The sequence below is a fragment of the Oncorhynchus nerka genome, linkage group LG11 (genome assembly GCF_034236695.1).
Source record: "Oncorhynchus nerka isolate Pitt River linkage group LG11, Oner_Uvic_2.0, whole genome shotgun sequence".
NCBI classification, from domain to species: domain Eukaryota; kingdom Metazoa; phylum Chordata; class Actinopteri; order Salmoniformes; family Salmonidae; genus Oncorhynchus; species Oncorhynchus nerka.
Window position 1 is genome coordinate 16,289,289 of NC_088406.1, and position 481 is coordinate 16,289,769.

Sequence of the window (481 nt, forward strand, 5' to 3'; positions counted from 1 at the left end):
CCCCCAAGCAGAAACCTCACAAACAGACAGAGAAGACTGAGGAGGTGGAGATCACACTGGTGTGACAGACAGACAGACAGAGAAGACTGAGGAGGTGGAGATCACACTGGTGTGACAGACAGACAGAGAAGACTGAGGAGGTGGAGATCACACTGGTGTGACAGACAGACAGACAGACAGACAGACAGACAGACAGAAGACTGAAGAGGTGGAGATCACACTGATGTGACAGACAGATGGAGAAGACTGAGGAGGTGGAGATCACACTGGTGTGACAGACAGACAGAGAAGACTGAGGAGGTGGAGATCACGCTGGTGTGACAGACAGACAGAGAGACAGTAGAGCACAGACCTGGATGACTGAACTTTGAACTGGGCCTCACCTCTAAGCTTTGAACCCTGGAACCCCCCCACCCCACCCCTTCACTCCCCCCTACCTCCCTCCACTGGGAAGAAACATGGAAGATGGTTCTGTCTCCAA

The 481-nt window shown here is 52.8% G+C and overlaps 1 protein-coding gene across 4 annotated transcripts in view; it reads left to right on the top strand.

Moving 5' to 3' along the window:
- LOC115124410 (F-BAR and double SH3 domains protein 2-like) overlaps positions 1 to 189 on the top strand; it is a 124,297-nt gene extending 124,108 nt beyond the window's left edge. For all 4 annotated transcript variants that reach the window (XM_065024250.1, XM_065024247.1, XM_065024248.1 and 1 more), the window contains one exon: positions 1 to 189. This exon is cut by the window's left edge and continues 19 nt beyond it. In XM_065024250.1, coding sequence (XP_064880322.1) covers positions 1 to 65 — 65 coding nt within the window. In that variant the 3' untranslated portion in view covers positions 66 to 189.
- Positions 190 to 481: the final 292 nt, after the last annotated feature.